Source organism: Pseudopipra pipra, chromosome 5 (assembly GCF_036250125.1).
Source record: "Pseudopipra pipra isolate bDixPip1 chromosome 5, bDixPip1.hap1, whole genome shotgun sequence".
NCBI lineage: Eukaryota > Metazoa > Chordata > Aves > Passeriformes > Pipridae > Pseudopipra > Pseudopipra pipra.
In genome coordinates, this window is record NC_087553.1 from 4,615,050 (window position 1) to 4,634,651 (window position 19,602).

At 42.0% G+C, this 19,602-nt stretch overlaps 1 protein-coding gene across 5 annotated transcripts in view; it reads left to right on the forward strand.

The window, feature by feature from the left end:
- Nucleotides 1-19,602, forward strand: part of LOC135414010 (transcription factor ETV6) — a 130,136-nt gene that overhangs the window by 35,962 nt on the left and 74,572 nt on the right. For 4 of the 5 annotated variants that reach the window (XM_064654235.1, XM_064654233.1, XM_064654234.1 and 1 more), the window contains one exon: nt 6,233-6,359. In XM_064654235.1, the coding sequence (XP_064510305.1) occupies nt 6,323-6,359 (37 nt within the window). In that variant the 5' untranslated portion in view covers nt 6,233-6,322. The remainder of the gene's footprint in view (nt 1-6,232; nt 6,360-19,602) is intronic. The other variant, XM_064654231.1, reaches the window with a different exon arrangement.

Here is a 19,602-nt window from a genome sequence, read left to right on the forward strand (position 1 = left end):
AGGTCCATTCCAGAGAGCTGTGTTTGTTTCAATTTCTCTAATTACTGATAATGTGCTGATTATGCTGTTATAGATTTGACATGAATTGCTATATTAATGGGATAAAAAATGAGATGTCTGCCATGGAAATTAAGAAGACGACAGCAACTGGGGGAAAGGAGAGAAGTGGAGAGTTTAATACATACCATGGTACTGCAGAGCTGTAATTTGCTTTTTCTGGAGCCTGAGCCTTTGTCCCTGGCAGAAGTTGGAGTATGCAAGCTATAACATTGACCACAGTCCCCAAATGTGCCATATAGTCTATTAGGGGCTCTGATTTCCCTCCTACTCCCTGTGCTAGACCCTCAAACTCGTCTCATAGTGGTCTTTTGGACTTTCATATCCAGCTATAGTGTTGCATACAAACCATTGGTGAACACTGCTTGTCTTCCTCCCCTTTCTGCTTCCCCTCGCATGCCTCCCTAATGATTAACTTACTTGAATCTGCTGCTGTTGTCCCCTGTGCTGCTCTGTGGCTGGTTTGCTGGCATTGCCCTGCTGAGTGCCTACATGTTCAGGGCCTTCTGAATCTGCCCTGCAAACACCTCATTTCCTCTCAACAACCCTTTTCTCTAAGGCTGTTTCTTCTCCTCTACCCTACTCGAGACACATACTGCTGTAAGGATCCACAGTAGGAAAACCAGACCACTATGAGCTCCCCCCAGCTCCTGGTCCCTTGGCTTGTCTTTTCATTTTTCTTGCCTCAGTGTGCTTGCCAAAAGAGATTGGTCCCATGTCCTCTTAGAGCTGGACATCCTCTGTGATTTGGGATATAGAGTGTTGTGTCCAGAACACCAGCTTCCACAGTCCTGAGAGCTACAACCACATGTTTCAAACCTGGATTTACTTAAGCCAAGGGCATGTTGCACAGGGGGTTTTAAGCCTAGAGCTTCCCCAGAAATCTAAGAGGGCACCAGAACATTGCTCACCTCACCTGCTCACCTCTCTAAACGTATGTCCAACAAGTGAGGAGTTGGAGCCAGGTGATGGGATGATACCCAGGGAAGTGGAAACTCCCCTCAAAGCATTGTCCTGCTTCCACTGTCCTGTGAGTAAGCAAGAATGGCCTGTGAGAACACAACAAGTAACTTTCTCCACTTCTACTGTTGGCTGCCCAGAAGTTACCACAGTGCAAACTGCTGTATCTCTACCTTGCCTGCTTCTCTGGGGAGCAGAGGGAGTCTGGGATGTTTGTAGAAGCAAAGATGGACAGCAAATGCAATAAGACAGGTGTAGAGTGGCACAGGTACGCCAGCACCCTGGGGGCCAAATGTGTCAGCTTTCCCTCTTGGTTAATTTGTCCCATTACATGCAGTGTAGGAGTAAGTTTCTTTGAGGTGATTGGGTTCAGCTGCCTTTTCTGCCCAGCACAGGGTATTTGCAGGCGACATAGTCTGTTTTGATTTCCTGAAAACTGCTGCATAGGTAATGCATTTCTTTGCTTTATCAATTAAAAAACGTAGTTTTAGTATACCACCTAGCCAATTACTGAAGTAGTCGTGTCATTGTGACAACAAGAAAGCTTGTTTTAGCAGACTTTCTTACATATTTTATTTTCATTTCTACAAAAACATATATGTCCTTTGTGCCTGGCATCTGAGTGAACTTAGTAAAGGGAGAAAAAGACTATCAGATTGCAAGGCTGTTGCTTTGGAGTTTAGAAGGGTGTAATTTTAGCAAAAGCCTGAAGCGGTTTTTACTTGCAGCTTCCCTCATCCTCAACTGTTGGACTTCTTTTAAAATTGCCTTTAAACTTTGCTATTTTGATTTTTTTATTATTATTATTACTACTGGTTTTATTTTAGCAATATGAATTGTTTGTGTTCCAAACAGAAAAAAACCTCTTCAGGTAAGTTTCATCTGAAAAGGATCAACCACAATTCCTCAAACTGAAACTGGTGTGTGCTTTGATGACTTTGGGAGTCTAGTCAACTGTTACATTCACTCTTACTACATAGTCATGATCAATACAGCTTTTGAGTTACCTTCCTGATTTAGATAGGATGATCTACAGCATTCTCAGCTGCTGGATATTTAGTATTTTGTACTTTTCTAGTACAAAGAGAACAAAAGCATACATTCTTTTGATTCTTAACCATGTGTTTCAACGTGTCTCTGCTAAATCGGGTGTGCCCCAGTCTCAGCACACCTGGCTGGTTGTCCTGGTGGCACTTTTGTAGCACCAGCCACTAGAGTAAACCCCAGGGAGGGCCTCCATAAAAGTTGACTTAATGCATCTGTTCAGTTGTTGTAGTCAAGGTGAAATTTCATGGTGAAACTTTCCTGACTCACTGTGAGCTGAAGAAACCTATCAAAAATGATGATGGCAATCAGTATGCCAGTTTTTTCATCCACTTCTTTGTGGCTACTGGCAAAATACTAGGGAGTTGCTATTTTGAAATTGCTAGTAGCTGGTAGTTGTTTGGGACTGAGCATCTGGTCACTTGTAGGTTTAAATGTTTATAGAGTCCCCTGGCAGATGGCAAATATGGAATGTGGTAATACCAAGTGCTTTCCTAGCACTCATCACCAAACATTTCAAAGGATCACACCAAATGTGTATTGATTTAGTTTCTTTTACCAGTAGATTAAGTTGCAGCAAGGGTGTTTGCCCAAGTACACGCAAGGTTCATGCTGGTTCTACCAGCACTGCCTATCCTTCCTCCCAAGCTGTGGCTTGAACAACCCTACCATTCTTGGCCTTAATGCAAAGAGAAATATTAAACTGACTAGTTAGGAAACTCTTTCAGAAAAATTCTTAGTAGCAGAGTGTCTGGTTGCGTAACCTTAGAAGCATGAGATGCCAGCTATGTTTTTGTTTGATAGATCCCACAGAGAGAAGCACTGGGCAGTTCTGGAGTTGTGAAGGTTAATGCAAATCTGTTCTCACTGGTGTGAGCACAACAGTTACCTCCTGGAAATATGACTCTAAAAAGCCTCAAAAAGTGTGGAGGAACACATGTGACTGTGTCCGTGTAGGCTGGGAGTTGTGTGTGGCTGATGCACAGAGGTAGGTTGCAGAACTGGACTAATCTCTGCAGTTCTGCTTCCAGCCACGTTACTGCCCTGTGCTGCAAACAGGCATGAAGCTCATTTTTCCCATGAGATGCCTTGACCTCCCTGTGCCATTACCATTCCACACCTTTTGGAAATCTGTCCAGGACAGTTACAAAGGCAACTCTTTCAGCATGCAATTGTTAAATGTATTGCCCTTGAGAGGCACATGGCTGTCCTTTTTCAAGACAGCTTAGCGCTGAAATTACTTAGCTCATTTGAGCTTTGCACTTGCTGTAACTCAGGTTGTCCATGTGTCTAATAAAAAGAAAAATACTTAATGTCTGTAAATTACTTTGATACTTAGGCTGAAGGTGCTGGAAAAAAATGCAAGATTAGTAAGAGAGGGCATTTCAAAGGCACTAATAGAAGTTGGATAGCTAACTCCCCTTTGTGCCTTGTGAATTGTGTTCTGTAAATACTACTAATTCACACATTACTGTGGACATCCAAGGTGTATGGAAAAAGTAAGCATTTCCATATCTTCGGGTTTTGACTGTCCTGTTCCTAAGAATACTAGGAAAAAATTAATGAAATGTATCTGTTTATAACAGTAAATCTCAGTGAAACTGTCATGGTATAAATCAAGTTATGGTATGCCTTTAGGAGGTTGATCAGTAAAGGGAGGTACTGGAAGCATAATATCTTAATTTGATCCAGTGCCTCCTGGGTGTTGAGGGAAGTGCACAGATTCTAGATTTAATTTCATTTTTTGTTTTCACTTTTCACCTGCTTTGGCCCTTTGAAGCCAATTAGCCTTTGTCTTTGAAGCGATGATTCATTATTTCTGTGAGCATAAAATGGACCGAATACAGGACTGTATCCTGCAATCTTCAGGAGGGAGGAAAAGGACTTAGGTCTCCCACCTATCCTCTAGTACCTGTTTGCAGAGGCAAGTGTTTCAGAAGTGTTTCAGAAGCGTTCCTCTTTTTATAAATATCTCAATAAACAAAAAGGAGCAGTGTGGTTCGATTATCAGAACTGTGGATTGCAGCAGAAAGTGCTGGGAAGTGCCTCATTTCGTTGCAGTCTGCTGGTGCTGTCCTCTGGGGTGAGAAGTGCAAATGAACAGTGAGACTGCAGAACGGGCACAGAGAGCTGCACCTTGCGGGAATGGGAAGCATAGAGGCAGCTGTTTTGGGTCGGGGAAGGAATTACATAAGCAGAAAACAGAATAATGTTTTGTAGCTCCACAACTTTGTCTTTCATTGTGTCACAATGAACATCCATGTTTGTTACCTACAAAAAGCTGAATTCATATGATCTAATGGATTGCTGTTGCCTGGACAGTGATAAATAGAAAGAAATTGAGTTTATGGAAGACAGGATCATAAGATTGAACTATTTCTGGTTAAAAAGTACTGAGCTAAAAGCCACAGAGACTGTCCTTGCAGAAATAACATCACGATGGTGGAGTGAAACAGGCCTGTCTTCACTCCATCTAAACCCAGAATAGTTATAATGGTTTGCTCACCACATGTTGTCAGTGTTCTCTGCCATGTGGCTATGAATGGATCAGGGAATGAAATGGAACCCCTGATGTTGAGGCTAAACTTCTGGTTCTGCCTGAGCCCTGAGCAGTAAGCAGCTAGCAGCACCTTGCAGAAGAATGAACTGGGCTTGCTTTGAAGTGGTGGCTGAAAAATGCAAGACTTTCTAGGTGCTCCATGTTACATTTAGTTTTAGACATGTCACCTAATCTACCTCAAAGAGTTTTTTTACAAGCCTCCCCGTCCTTTTGGGGGTAAGGGTGCTAACATTACGTTCTGCAGGTGCCTCTATCAGCTTCAGTCTATTTCCCTGTCTCATGGCTGTGATGATGTTGTGGTTTGTCATGGAAATAGTTACCTTCTCTTGGACCAGCACCAAATTTGTCTTTTCCATTTGCCAGAGACTGAGGTCAGGGTAAGGAGCTGCACTCATACTGTCCTGCAGATGCTCAGAAATTAAGGTTACTCCTCCTGCTTCTGTGCATGCAGAGATGTAAATCCATACCGTTTGCACTGCTGTTCTTGAATTTCAGAAGCATGGTTTTGGAGAATAGCATGAATTGCCTTTCAGGAATCATATGATAATTTTTTTTTTATGTTCCTGTAAAATTGTGGCTATATTTATTTACAAAGGGTATAATTTGTGCTGTGATTGGAGTACAGGCTTAGAATATGGAAGAATTTTCCCTCAGATCTCATGAAGTTTTGGTCTAGATTTCTTGACAGGCATTTTTGTAAATAAAAACCTGTGATAGTTATGAAACTAATGCAACATTCACAAATTGCCTTTTGACTCTATTTGACCCTGAGGTTACTTCAGTTGGTTAAATCTTGATGGTAATAATGCCAAGGTCACAGGTTGAATCTCTTGTATGGGCCATTCACTTAAGAGTTGGACTTAATAATCCCTTCCAAATCAGAATATTCTGTGATATATGCTTCTGTGAGTGTCCTTGCATAGCTGCTTTCTGTATGCCAACTTACTTATTTGGTTGCAAGTTAAATTACTTCAAAGAAGATAGTAGTAACCAGGTTAGGCAAAAACAGAAGTATTACATTACTTGATGGTAAATAGAGTAGTTTGTAGTGATATATTTTTCTGCAGCAAAGACAAAAGTAATTTATTAATGTCTTTAAAATGCTAGGAAGGAGTAGTGTTAAATGTGTAACAAACTTGTTCAGATCATAACTGATTTGTTAGTGTAGTGGTTTTGGCACTTCAGTGGTACTCATGGTTGTATCATGGAGTTGCTGTCAGATTTTCACTGACATAAAACCTTCGGAGTCTCCCCACTTATGTGTCACTTCCCTTTCCTCCCTTGGCAAATTTCTGAGAAGTACCTTGGAAACTTTATGGACCTTTTGAAAATTAGACCCATCGCCCTAAAAGCTGTTTGGCCTCTGGCTGCAGCACGGGGCAGCACTTAGCCTGTGCAGTGCTTGCCCGCAAAGTGTGCTGTGCTCTGTGGTTCCCTGGGCAGCCAGGTGCATCACTAGTGCTGCTCACCATCACCACACACACACACACACACTCACACTCTTCCTTCCTTCCACCTACTTCTCCCTCCTCTACCTTGGTTTCACACCTCCATTCCAAAGTTCACATTGTCCTCTCTCTCTCCCTCCCCCCCCCATTTTCTTTTTAACAGCAGGAAAGAATTTCGTACACACCTCCAGCGAGCCCGGTACCGACTTACACTTCGTCACCACTACATGTCCCAGTGCCTCAAGCGATCAGGATGGATGAGGACGCGATCAGACTGCCAGCACACCTGCGTGAGTGTCAGCACAGAGGCGTCTTCAGTTCTTGGACTGAGGAGGGGGCAGGGCGGGGTGAGGAGTTATCACTGGTTTTATGGAAGAGAGCAAGTCCCTGGCTTTATACTTATTTTTTTTTCTTTTTAAGATCTAGCTGGTTTGGTTTTCCTAGCTACTGTTTTTAGCTAAAGGAAATTAGTCTTAAATACAGTACGTTGTATCTCCCCCTCCCATCCCCTTGCCAAACATGACAGGCACGAGTATGGAGGGTTTATTTTGACAGGAAGTCCTATGTTTCTTCCACTTTAGAGGAATTGCTTGGTTATGTGCTGTGACACAAGGTCAATTTCACAATCTGTGGCGAGTGGAATGTATTGTGCTGTGGGTATTTTTCAGGTTGCTAATGTTCTCAAATACTTATGGTGCCCAGGCTCTTTGGTATAGAGCATGAGGGCTAACAGAGGCAGTGGGAAAGGAGGAAGAATGAGCTTAGCTGAGCACAAAAGGATGCTGCAAAGGAAGGAGGACATATCACTGACATTGAAACAAAAACTGGAGCTAGGGGCAAGGTGAGAACCAGGTACTTCTTGCTGAGATGATTTAATGTTTGAGAAATAGGAAAGGCCAAGGACTGTTGGCAAGCGAGAAGTGAATTAGGGAGATAGGATGAGGACAAGAAGAGCGGAATTTTCCTGATTGGAGGAGAAGCAGTTCTAATGGAAATAGAAATGTTTTAAGTAAACTTTTTTCAGGTGTTGCGTTCCTGGGTTACTTGAGCAACAGTGAGCAAGAGGGCCAGGAGCAAGCAAAACTTTGTGTTTTGCCAACTGAGAAATGGTTTTGGGATTTCAGGGGGACAAGGGAGTAAAGTCCATGTTTATCACAAGACATTCTCACTGCTGTCCTCAGCTGTCTTACACACACACACACTCCTTTTCTGTATGAAGACTGTTTCAAGCGTTTTTGTAGTCTGTGCTCACTCCTTTGCTGGCCACTGAGTTGCTCTGCCCCGAGGTCGTTCGTTGCCTGTGCAGCATTCTGCATGGTCCTGCATAGCCTGGGTTATACCTTTTCTCTGCTTTCTGACAGGAGTGGGATCTGGCACTGTGACATTTCTGACCCTGTCTGGTCACTGCCTGAGTATCCATGAGCTCCCAGGCCCAGCTTGGCTGGCACATAGATGTGGCTGCTGATCTGTTCCTCTAGGCCAGGGAGGACTTAATGCCACACTCACAGAGCATTTCTGTGCTTTGCCCAAAACTTAAACACAAAAAAGCCCCAACACAGAAACAGTTCTCCAGCAGTTCTTTTCCCCACAGGTGCTGTTAATTCCCAGGTCTATTCCTCATTGCATTAATTGTTACTGCTTACTTCTGCTGTGGGAGCTACTGTCTGTCCCCTCCACAGCTATGATCACGGCTGGCTTTACAGTTACTTATTGCACTCCCTGCTGTGTCTGGAAGATGCATAAGGCAGGAAGGCAGAGACCCTTGATACTGAAAGTGGTGGTTGTTTTACCTACTTCCTTCATGTCAGCTAACCAGCATGCTAGATAATGTAGAGCTTATAAGGCTTCCTCTCAGTGAAGACTTTTTATCCAGTATTTTTAGGTGATATTTTTTCACCTTGATTTTTGTTTTGGTTTTCCTGTTCTTTTGGTTGGCACATTTTTAAACTTGCAAGGCTTCTTTCGCATTAGTGTTTCCACACCAGTCTGACTTGTTGCAGTGTAAAAGCACAGATGATTAATCATGAAATATCTGTGAAATAGCCTTCTATATATAACTATATGTCTGAGATCATAAACAGCATGGAACACATTTACATAGCCTTACTAGTTGTAGTCTGTGTCAGTGTAGTATTTTGTAGCTCACTATGCAGTTAATATTGACACAAAACACTGTCATCAACCAGCAGAACCAAACACTGCTAAAAACACTGTTTTTAAAGTACATAGATTCATAGCTAGGCCACGAGCGACCATTCTGAATTCCTAAAATGATCTCTGGTATAACTTCAGTTACAGAACTTCATGCAGTAACTGCTGTGTTTGGGTCCAGTAACTGAGCTACAACAGGTGCAGAAAGATTTCTGCTCTTTATGTAAAAGACTTAAGTGATGGGGAGGATATAAGGTCTCTAGATGTTCTTTCAATGCTTAATTATCCTCCTTATTTGCTTTTTTTAAGTGTCCTATTTATAGTTTGAATTAGTCAAGCTTCAGTTTCCAACTATTAGATCTCATTATCTCCTTTCCTGCTAAATATTATCAAAAGACTACTCCTGATATAGGTGCTTTTAGATAGTCACTTCTTAACCTTTTCTCAGCTAAACTGGATAGGAAGAGAGGTTTTTGAAGCTGTCAATCTTCCTGTTAAGCTTCCAGATTTTAAATTCTGTTTGTATCATCTCTGTGAACTGTTTCCCACTTCAGACATCCTTCTTAAAGTGAAGACAACAGCACTGAGGATGATATTCCGGGAGTAGTGTTCCTGATACCATGTATAGAAATAATTCAGCACCTTTTGGATTCCGAGTAATGAGGTTTAAGAGGTATTAATATGGGATTTTTCAGTTCCTACATAGACCCCTCTCTTTTATTTTTTGTCTGTTTGTTTATTTTAAAGATGCATCTGAGTCACGGTTTTCATCCTAAATCCAAAGTACCTCAGAAGTAAGGCAAGGTAGTAATTTTCTAGTTCAGGCTGTGGTACTGTGTGGAGATTGGGTTTCGACCCACAAAGTCTGAGGGTTTTCTAGGTCTGAGATTTTGTTTGGTTCCAGCCTTACCGCTGTTTTTGTCTGAAATATAATAACTTCTTTATAATAACTTAGCTGAAATATAATAACTTCTTTGAACCCTCACTAATTCCAGTGCAACAGAGAGATACGGTGAGTTTCTCTGTTCATACACAGAGCTGATAGCTTGTCAGGCCTCTACTCCTTCTGTTTCCGTGATGTTCTGTTGGCATTTACCAAAATAAAGGCAGAGTTCAGTCCTAACCCATACATCTTCACCTAGCTATGCTACAGATGCAGCTGAAAACAACAGTTAGCCCAAGCGAAGAGAGAACTAGAGACAAACATTTCAGCTGGAACATGAAGTACACCCTGTGGATTCAGGCAGTGTTTAGTGCCTTCCTATTAGAAATTTCACTATTTCTGATGTTTAAAAGCACTCTGAAACTGCTAACAGGAATAGTATGAGGATAATTAGTAGAAAAATTTCCTATTGTGCAATAAATTATTTCTCACTGTTTGGTAAGCAAATGGGTCTCAGCTATGCTGAGCTGATTTGATCCAGAGACTGGAAAACGGAGAAGTGCAGAATTTAGAAGAGTAGAATGCAGATCCCTCTTTGCTACAGTCTTGCATAGGAGGACTCCTCTTTGGCCAGCACAGCTAGATTATGTAGACAAACACCTTTTTCTGGGGGTGATATAAAGGCACCCTTTTCCTTCTCACACAACCTTTCTTGTTTTAAGAAGCTGCTTTCTCCCCAGTCAGCCCTGTTCCTTTAGTATAGAAATACAGTGTAAGTAGTCCTAACTTTAAATCTCTGGGATAGTAAAGAATAATTTTCTGATAAAACATACCTTTCTCTCATGCTGCACTTCTCTGTGAGGGACTGTTACCCCTACTTTTAAACATACTTGTTTGTCTATATCATCCACTTATTACCTAGGAACAGAGTATTGGGGGCATTGTAAACAAAGGATCAGCGGGGAGCTGGAGAATGTACTTTCCTACATTTTAAGTGTGTAGTCAAAAACCAGTTGCTCTTTGGCCCTGGTGGGTATGCTGTGGTAGTTTTGCAGCATATCTGATCTCCACTAGACTAATGTCAGACCGAAGGAGTGTTTGGAAAATGGAGATTTTTACTGAAGATTGAAGAGAAGCAAGTTTGGCTCTCACACAAGACTCTGCCCTTGGTGCCTTGTGTGACCTTGGACATCTTGTTTTAGTTTCCCCTCTGTAAAATTAAAAAAAGTCATGAGTGCAAAGACTCTTAACTGCCCAGATATTGTGATAATGAAGAATGCTAAGATAGGTGGAAGTCCTCTAAAACTATCTGCATACCCCTTATCTCTGAGGACACACTTAATATTGCCACAGAGCGAGTTAGTGGTTTTTTTTGATGGGGTCCGTATTTTTTTTATTCTATTTTTATTAAAGCAAATCTCTTTGTCTCATCTGGTAAAATGTCATTAGTTGCTTATTTTATGCCATAGCCGATACCTTGTAGTAAAAAGTCCTTGGAACTCCATAGAGGATACAGCATTTAAGAGATTTATATGAGAACCCTTCCCTGTGTCTATTAATACTCTCTGAATCAGAGAGAAAATAGGTTTTTCCTTTTTCATAATACACAAGATTAAAATAAGATGGGTTGCCTTCTATAACAGCAACAGTAAATATGTGCTAGAGGCTTCATGGTTTTATTTTGTCGCCTTCAACAAAAAACTTCAACAAGAGAGACAGAAGAAATATCAGTGCTAAGAAAGGACATGTTGCACGCTCTGATCCTGTGCAAAGCATTCCCCCTTGCACGTGTACATTGATTTGTATGTTTGATTTTTATCTCTGAAGGGCATGTTATCTTGGGAACGTGTGTGTTTGTTTAGGGAGGTGGATCTTATGGGCAAAGATTTCAGAGTTTTCTCTTGATACAACCATGAGCATGAGTTAATTTCTTCCTCTGAACTAATTACTCTTCTCTCTTTAGGGTTGGCATCTTTTGTATGTCTGCCGCCCATTGTCATAATAAGACACACTGCACATAATTTTCTGTACAGATGAAGCAATTTTTCGTGACAGCAACTGATTTTTCTTGCTTATTGCCTTTTTTCTGAACCCCACCAACAGTCTGCACTGATGTTCAGAGTGAGATGATACAACTCAACATGCCACAGAACACGCATCACCTCATAGGGGAGAACTTTTACATTGGGACTGCAGTGTTGTCATCTTGACTGCATTTGCTTTTGGGGTGTTATGGTGGTAGGGAAAGCTAAAGACCTGTTTGTAAAATCATTTGAGTACTTTTTTTTTCCATTGTAGGCTAGGGTTCTGGTTTTTGGTTTTCCCGTGTGTGATAAATTCCAGGCCACAAGTGATTTTGATGAACTTCACCATATGCAGACCTGATTGCACACAGCTAGTGAGATGACATTTTTTATTTCAACATCTCTGTGTGTCCCTTGTTGTTGCTTTCTGTTCTATTACCCTCATTAAGGAGGACAGAAAGGAAATTTGTTTAGTTTTCTGCAATAATTGTATTAAAGGCTTTAAGTTTTTAGTGAGTGTTTCATAGCAATCTTTGTACATGTCTGTTTGTAGTATTATTTGATACTCTGATTTTGTGGGAACTAGTCCAATGGTTCTGTGTCGGTTTGGCATCTTTGTGACCCTATCTGTACTACATACTGAAAAAAAGTTGTCTGTCCCAAGTGGGAACATGAGTAGTAAGGTAGGACAGGTAGTTGGGCTCTCAGTTGGGCAGTTTCTTTAAACTAAGTCATTTATAATACCTGAAGGCAGTTTATTAACAGCTTCTTTCTCTTGATTGTGCATTGTTGCTTATATGTATCATTTGTGGGTTTTGTGTTTTAAGGGCACCAATTGTTTTCTTTTTTTTTCTTTATTATTATTATTATTATTATTATTAAAGGAATGCAGGAAACCAGAGGAAGAGGAAGCAACAACTCTCTCAGGTTTGCCAAGGATCCATTTTTCTCCTGTATAGTGTCTATTAATTATGCTGCTCCTTTTATTAATTCTTTGTCACCTGTTGAATATTCTACAGTTTTGGCTAGCAGATGGAAAGCTACTTTGAAGCATTAAGCAGATTGTTATTTAGTTACTAGAATATTCAATGCACTGAACTGAGAGTATGTAGTGAGACGGGAAAAAAAGCCCTTCACCCTAAGCCACATTCAGAGCAGAAAGCAATAAAAATGTTTGCTTTGGAAGGATCTTTGTGGAACAAAACTGACTGACGCACATAGTAGGAAAATACAATAAAGCTTCATATGACAAAGGGACTGAGAGGTGGCCAGAATGTCAAATTAGTGACTCTGAGAATAATCCCTGTCCCACTGAATTGAGTGCTTAAATCCCCACTGAGTTTAGTGGGACCTGGACTGGCCTCTTTCTCAAATGATTGGCTTCTTCTAGACCCCTCTTTGCTCTTCTCTGACATTATGACACTTAAACCTCATTCCTCTCTCTTTATATGCTTGCCTTTTCTCCTAGTCTGCTTTTCACCTTATGTGTCGTTCCCTTTCTGGGTAGCTAGTCCTCTAGTAATCAATACCAACCCACTACTAAAAAAAAAAAAATTATTAGGCTGACACAGTGGCACTGTTTGCTAAAATCCAACTGCAGTATTTAATATTGATGTTGCATCTTTGTGTTCTACCATGGGCTATTCTTGCACTTTTACGTTATGAGCTATGCAGAGCAGGGTCCATCTGCTTCCTCTGTTGAGCAGTGCCTCGGTCTTTCAATTTATAACTCTTAATAATCTACTGACAGGCTGACTGGACTGTGGAAATCCCAGCCAGCCATCCTGTCAACCTCAGTGACCATTACTTTGGTTAACTCTAGCAAAGTGACTGGGCCTAGCTCCTTCATGATTGTGAGCTATATCCAGTTTTTAGATAAATAGGATGAAAATCATGAGCTGGAAAGACATTGGTTATGCCTGCCTCTTACCTAAGGTGGCATCTTCCATGGGCATCCTCAAATGTTCATCTGAATTCAACACATCTACTCCAGCCTGCATCCCAGAGATTTCTTACAGTGAATCTCAGGCCTGTTCCAAAGCAATTATACAAACAGAGAACTTGGATGGGTGGGAAGCCCAGTCTCAGAGTCGCTCTTATACCATGGCTGGGCACAATATAGATGCAGTTTTTTCATCTGGAATATATTGGACTGGGGAGAGTAAAACCCCATTACTGATCCAGCTGGGACAGCTGTGGCCTTTGGATCATGAAGATTGTGCTTTGCACATTTCTGGCATTGTCTTTGTTCATCACCTGTAGGAAACTTAAGCCTCTTGTCACTGGGGTTGCATTGGAATGACACAGAGCCACTTCACTTGTCGTCTTTGATGTAAACTGCTGGTGAGTTGAACCCTAAATCTGTTAGCTCCTGACTGCCGTCTAGTCACTGTGGCAGAAGCATCCAGATTAAGTGTGAAGAACCTTGTAAACGGAGCTCACTTGCTGGTTTCTGTTTCTTGGGAGATTATTCCAGAGCCGAGTGCTTTTTATTTTTTTAATGTGCCTGGTCGTTGCCCAGAGTTAACAGCAGTTTCCTGCACCAGCAGTCCTCAGTGGAAGCATGTGGAGGGATAGAATCCTTCCTGCCTTGATGGGAACTTTTAAAACAGTCCTGAGGTGGGAGGTCAAGAGACCTGTGCTGCAGGGTACAGAGAACTGGCAGTGTGGGAGTCCCAGTGGTGCTAAGCCAGTCTTTTCCCCTTCTGGAAAGCTTCACTTTAGGGTTTTAAATCTCCAAAACATACACTCACCTTTATTCAGAGGGGAAAGGAGGCCATGTTGCTTTAATCTGGGATTCAAGCTTGATCCCTTGTGGAATTCCCCTGGAAAGTGTGGAGAGGAATAAGAAGCAAAAACATCAGGACATTTATGGTATTGCTGGGTTTGAAGCATTTCTAGCTTTGTCTTAAAGGGGCGCTGTCAATTCCAATGAACCTAAAATTAGCTTGCTTTTCTCTTTCCATCCCAAGCGTGTTTTGTTTAATTTTTCATTTGTATTATAAATGCTTCCAAGTTCTTTTATTATTTTTTGTAAGAAATAAAATGAATGCAAAGAATGCAGCATTCATAAACAGCCTTACAATTAAAGAAAACACAGAAGAGAAACTGCATGTAAGCCATGACTAACAACTCCACAATAAGAAACCGCTGTGTGGTGAGAGCCTTGCAACAAAACACAAGTGTGGCAAAAAACCCTGCAGAAACAACATAACATGCATGCTCTTTTAACAGAGCTGAGCTGCTGACTGTTGGAAGAGAGCAACACTGTGCAGCATTGAGAGGGGTGTATAGCGTCTGAGGAGAAACCTGCTGGTAGCTTCAAACTCCCAGGAATTAATGCAAGGGGTTGTGTGTATACACACACGCAGAAAAGAACCACGTTATTTGATGCCCTTTATGAAAAGTTGGATTTCCTTCTGCTGTACTTCTATGACTTCTCTCTCCTGTGCTGGCACTCCTTCTGGTGCAAATACACCCTAGCAAAATATCCATTAAATGGGGTTTTATGCCATTTTTCTAACTCCCCATTTTACTGCTGGAGCAGTAAATGATTTTTAAGTTTGTTGAAGAGATTTTTGGTAAAATGATTCCATCCAGATTTGGAGACCCAATCCAACACCTCAGCCAAGAGCCTCTTTTTAAGATCATTCTCCAAAGATACTTGGGAGGGAGAAGCATTTATGCATCAGCCATTCCGTTGTTGTGGCATGCTTGCGTGCTGTCTTATGGGATGAATATATTTGAATATGCTCACTCATGTAAATTTTTTTGTGCAGGACTAGCATGCTGCTATTAATGTAGCAGTGATCCTTGTTCAAGAAGTTTATATATCTTTAATAGGCATATGGTTGCTGATGTTGTGAGTTAATAAATAATCACCACTGATTGGCTTTTGAGAGTCAAAGCATTAGGAAACTTGCTTAGCTCCAAATCTTTCCTTATGAGTTTTTGTGCATAAAAGTCATACCCCGGGAATAGCCCTAAGCACCCTGCTTTGTTTAGGCCATCTGCTTGTCTGGTTTTGATCTCCCTATACTTTTGTATCCCACTGAAAAAAAAAGTGTCCACTCTGCCCTGGCAGCATGGTTAAATAGCTCTATAGCAATTATACAGACTAGAAAATGAAAATGTCAAGTTATACCATGACAAGTAAAAATTAAATTAATGTCTCTAATGATTAACTAATGTATTATTCCTGCCTTTAGAGTCCACAGGCATAGTGTGGGGGTGTTATGCAGCTAATGGAGAGGAAGGATAAGGGTCTCTGGCAAAATTATCAGTTATAGGGACTGCTTTGGAGACAGTGGAAATCTTCCTGTTTGAGAGTTTACTGAGTAGATCCTTGTAGCTGGACTATCCAAGTCCAGAGTTGCTCGTAGCACTAGATCCCATGGGCTGCAAAAATTGGATCTCTCTTGCAGGCAAACAATATTCTGCCCGTGTCCTACATGGCCTTTGCCCTGTCCTGGTGCTGTGACATGCAGAAGGGTGTGGTACCAGTGTGGTACCCCCATACAGGCTTTTTGCATTACCTGTTCCCTTCTCAAAAGAAGAGTGGTAGTTTCACTGGCTTTTGGACTATGCAACACTCATGCCCTGGGAGTGGAGGTGGAAGCAGTGAATTGGGCAACAGAAGTTCAGTCAGGCAGGTATGTCAGCTATACAGACCACATTGAAGTCCTGATCTGAAGACCTGGTCTGAACAAACCAGCTCTAGTTAGAACTGCAAGAATCAGCTCTTTGCCAGTGATAAATTTTGAAAATGCTTTCTGTAAAGATAAGCTCTAGGAACATACTTATTTCAGAGAAAGATATTATAATGCTGGTAATGAATTTGCACAATCTCAGCATCCTGCAAAAAAAGGTTTATTTTCTTATTAATATGTTCCCAGCATTCTCTTTCAGTTTTCTGGAAGCATTTTTTTAATATTTCCCTCAGGTGTCTTAAAGCTTCTAGTTTGCAAAACAACTGTCCCGAAGGGGCTGTGAGCTGGTCAGAGCATTGACATTTTATTTTAAACCCATCAGCAGCAAAAAAATGCAGAATATCTTTGAAGGGAAATTTCCTTTTTGGGTTTTTGTATCCCTGAAAGAATTTCCGATGCAGGCAGATAGTAATTCCCAGCTACATACTTCCTGATAAGGAAACAGCTCCAATAAATGCAGCTATAAATAGCTGCATTTTTCTTTTTTAAAAATGTAAGGAGATCTGTTTCGCTTTTCTTTCAAACTACTGAAAGAAAGGGACAGAGTCAGATGAAAGGCTTAGGTTTGGCACCCATTTGCTTTCCAGATAAATTAAGATTTTAATCTGCATCAATACATTTAATTACGTAAAGTTTAGATGTCTGTTTATTTCTGCTTGTGCTTCTGACAACATTGTAAAAGAAAAAAACCCCACCTTTTTACATGATAAACATAAATTGCATTTTACATGATAAACATAAATTCCCTTCCTCATGAAGGGAAAGTATTACCTGCTTTAAGCAGAATTCTTAATGCTTTTGCTACGTGCCTATATTTTAGTGCTTCCCTATATATAGTTTGTTAAGGTGTTTTGTCATCTCAGAATAAGTAGTGTGATCTTTACCTGCATTTTTTTTCACATTTACTGTGGATGTGCTGTATCAAATTCCTGGTTAGACATAAATTCCTTTTTTCTAAAAGTAACTTGCTGAGACAATTCTGACTTTTCTGCATTATCTCCCCCTTTCTTCTGTTTAATGTATTTTTAATTTCATGCCTTTTACTTTGGACTCTTGCTAAAGTTTTCCCTTGCCAGTCCTGGTTTTCTTTGTTCTTTAAAAAGCAATTGCCAAACACGCAGTACCTTCAGAAAAACAAATAATTGTTTGCCTACACAAAAATTTATAGAGATGAATAAATTTGGTGCAAGAGTTAGTGTGAAAATGTCTTTGCAGGTTAGATTTCAAGCCAGCTGTACTAGTCAGAATCACAGAATATGCCGAGTTGGAAGGGGCTCACAAGGATCATAGAGTTCAACCCTTAGCCCTGCACAGGGCCATCCCCAGGAGTCACACCATGTGCCTGAGAGTATCATCCCAATGCTTCTTAACTCTGTCAGTCTTGGTGCTGTGACCACTTCCCTGGGGAGCCTCTTCCAGTGCCAAACCACCATCTGGGTGAAGAACCTTTTTCTAATATCTAACCTAAACCTCCCCTGACACAACTTCAGGCCATTCCCTCAAGTCTTTTTGCTGGTCACCACAGAGAAGAGATCAATGCCTGCCCCTCCTCTCCCTCCCCCTCAGGAGGAACTTGTAACTGCAATAAGGTCTCCCCTCAGTCTCTTCTCCAGCTGAACACACCAAATGCCCTCAGCTGCTCCTCACATGGCTTCCCCTCAAGCCCCTTCACCGTCTTAAACTGCCCTCCTTTGGGCGCTTTCTAATGCCTTAATGTCTTTATTATATTGTGGTGCCCAAAACTACCCCAATATTCCAGGTAAGGCCACCCCAGAGCAGAGGAGAGTGGGACAATCACCTCCCTTGCCCAGCTGGCGATGTTTTGCCTGATGCCCCCCAGGACACGGTTGGCCCTTATTCAGCTTGCCATCAACAAGGACCCCCAGGTCCCTTTCCAGGGCACTGATTTCCAGCATCTCATTCCCTAGTCTGTATGAGCAGCCAGGTTTGCCCCATCCCAAGTGCATAATGAGGCACTTCCCCTTGTTGAACTTCATAAGGTTGGTGTCTGCCCAGTCCCCTGATTTGTTGAGGTCTCTCTGCAGGGTCTTCCTGCTTTCGAGGGAGTCAACAAATCCTCTGAATTTTGTGTGGCCTGCAGACTTGCTTACTGTCCCTTCCAGTCCTCCATCCAAGTCATTTATGAAGATGTTGAAGAGCACAGGGCCCAAGATGGAGCCCTGCAGAACCCCACCAGTGACAGGTGGCCAGTCTGATGTTACCCTCTGTGCTCAACCTGTGAGCCAATTGCTCACCCATTGTGTGATGTGTTTATCCAGCTGTGTGCTGGACGTTTTGTCCAGAAGGATCCTGTGAGAGACAGTATTGAAAGCTCTACTGAAATCCAAAAAGATTACATCAACTGGCTTCCCTTGATCAACTAGGTGGGTTACCTTGTCATAGAAGGAAATCAGGTTTGATAAGCAGGACTTTCCTCTCGTGAAGTCATTCAGATTACAGCTGAAAATATATACACGTTCACTACCTTGATGTTTTTTGTAGAGGATGAGTGCTTTTGTAAATCATCTTGAGCAGATCTGAGACCTTAGTCCTTGGTTTCTGTGCTACAGTGGGGAAGGATCTGTAGGTCTGCTTGTAGGCTGCTGATGGGCAGGTATCTCCAGCAAAATCCTGAAGCATGCCTGAAGACAGGCTTCTTCACAGGGGATGTTAGTAGCTGGGTCATCCTCTTTTCTCACTTGTTCCTGTTGTGAGTGTGCTTCCTAGTTTCCTGGGGAGGTGGGTGAGGTGGTCCTAGTGGACTCTGTCCATTACAGCACTGGTTGAACCATGGTCAAAGCCACTAGAAGGTGAGGGTGCAACTTCCTCAAGTGCAGTCAGCAGAGAGTTGAGTCCCAGCACAGCGGAGAGGAGGTGGAATAATCTCCCTTTTCCTCCTCCTCTCCCTTTCTCCTTCCAGCTTTTTCAGAGGGTCTTGTGGCCAAATCCTACCCATAAGGTCACTCAGCTGCCATGGGCCTCTCCTTTTGGCCTGCTGATGGTGCTCCCAGCTGGCCCAGAGCCAAACAGATTGCAGAAGGGTACAGCTGGTGGAAGATTCTTCCTTGCCCTTATCATTCATTGTTTGCTGAAACGACGTGGCAGGGCTCAGCACATGTCCCTCCTCAGACATTGGTTCCATAGCCCTTGAGCACATTGCTTGTACACAGTTTTCCTTTGTAGGTACCTGAAGGGGTTTTGCCTCCTCTCTCCTGTGCTCCTCTCTTGGCTGCACCAGAAAGGTTTGATCTCTGTGTGCAGGCCTTGCCACACCTCCTCCACAGGCCCGTGGAACATGCACAATTAATACAGCATTAATTAATTATGGGGAGAAGTTGCTGCTGGCACAAGAACCAAGGCTTACAGCTTATAAAGTGAATGCTTTGATGCTGAGCTTTAAAGAACATTTCCATCAACTCAAGCCAGCAGAGAGATTCTGTGATATTTATACCCTCCCTCTGCACAGACTCCAGAGCATGCATTTCGACCACCCTGGGCACAAGCAGGGTGGTTAGGGAGGAGGGTTCAGAAAGCATAATCGGGGCTTGACCCTCAATTGCGCAAGTCCTAGGTTGGGGCTGAAACAGAAATGGTTTGTTGAGCCAGCTTAATAGGTGTGAAAAGTGACCTTCTGGACCTGCTGAAGTGAATAGTTGTCTCACTGACTCCAGTAACTCCCACAGTTTTATTGAGACTGTGTGTGTGTGTGTGTGTGTGAGCAAATGTGTAGGTTTGCACTGTGCTTCTACTTATTAGGCCAATGTTT